The sequence below is a fragment of the Chaetura pelagica genome, unplaced genomic scaffold, assembly GCF_000747805.2.
Source record: "Chaetura pelagica isolate M959 unplaced genomic scaffold, ChaPel_1.0 scaffold493, whole genome shotgun sequence".
Lineage (NCBI taxonomy): Eukaryota > Metazoa > Chordata > Aves > Apodiformes > Apodidae > Chaetura > Chaetura pelagica.
In genome coordinates, this window is record NW_009952696.1 from 40,263 (window position 1) to 40,768 (window position 506).

The window sequence follows — 506 nt, forward strand, 5'->3', positions numbered from 1 at the left end:
GGCGCTGCCCGGGGGAGGAGAGCGGCTGCGGTGAGGGTGGGCGGGCAGTGGGGGGCCCTGAGCCACCTCCTGCCCCCATCACGGCCCCCGTGCAGGCGCACGGCGAGATGCAGGCAGGGGAGCCGCCGGAGGAGGAGAGAGGATTCAGGGTCCCACCTTCTCCAGCCCTCAGGCAGCTCCGGCACGGGGTGGGGGGGCTGGATTACCTGCTGATTCCCACCGGCTGAGGGCCCCGTGTCACCATTCTTCTCTGCGGAGAGCAAGGAAAAACCCCATGAACCCCTGACTAAGGGCAGGAACAGCCCCCGGAAAAGCGCCTGGCTGCTCGGGACAACCGCGGAGGAAGAGGAGTGGGGAGGAAGGTGATGCTTGCGGAAGAAGGGGCTCGTACAGGGGCGGTGCAGGCATCAGCCCCGAGCCTGGCGCAGGAGGGGGAACGGCACAGACGTACCCGCGTCCCGGGCGCCGTCGGACAGGATCTGGTACACCTTGTAGGGCTCGGAGAA

General features: G+C 68.6%; 1 protein-coding gene across 1 annotated transcript in view; it reads right to left on the reverse strand.

The window, feature by feature from the left end:
- Window positions 1-506, reverse strand: part of LOC104385530 (interferon regulatory factor 4-like) — a gene marked incomplete at its 5' end in the record, with an annotated part of 8,090 nt that overhangs the window by 6,733 nt on the left and 851 nt on the right. Inside the window, one exon of the mRNA XM_009993998.1 lies at window positions 452-497. Within this exon, the coding sequence (XP_009992300.1) occupies window positions 452-497 (46 nt within the window). The remainder of the gene's footprint in view (window positions 1-451; window positions 498-506) is intronic.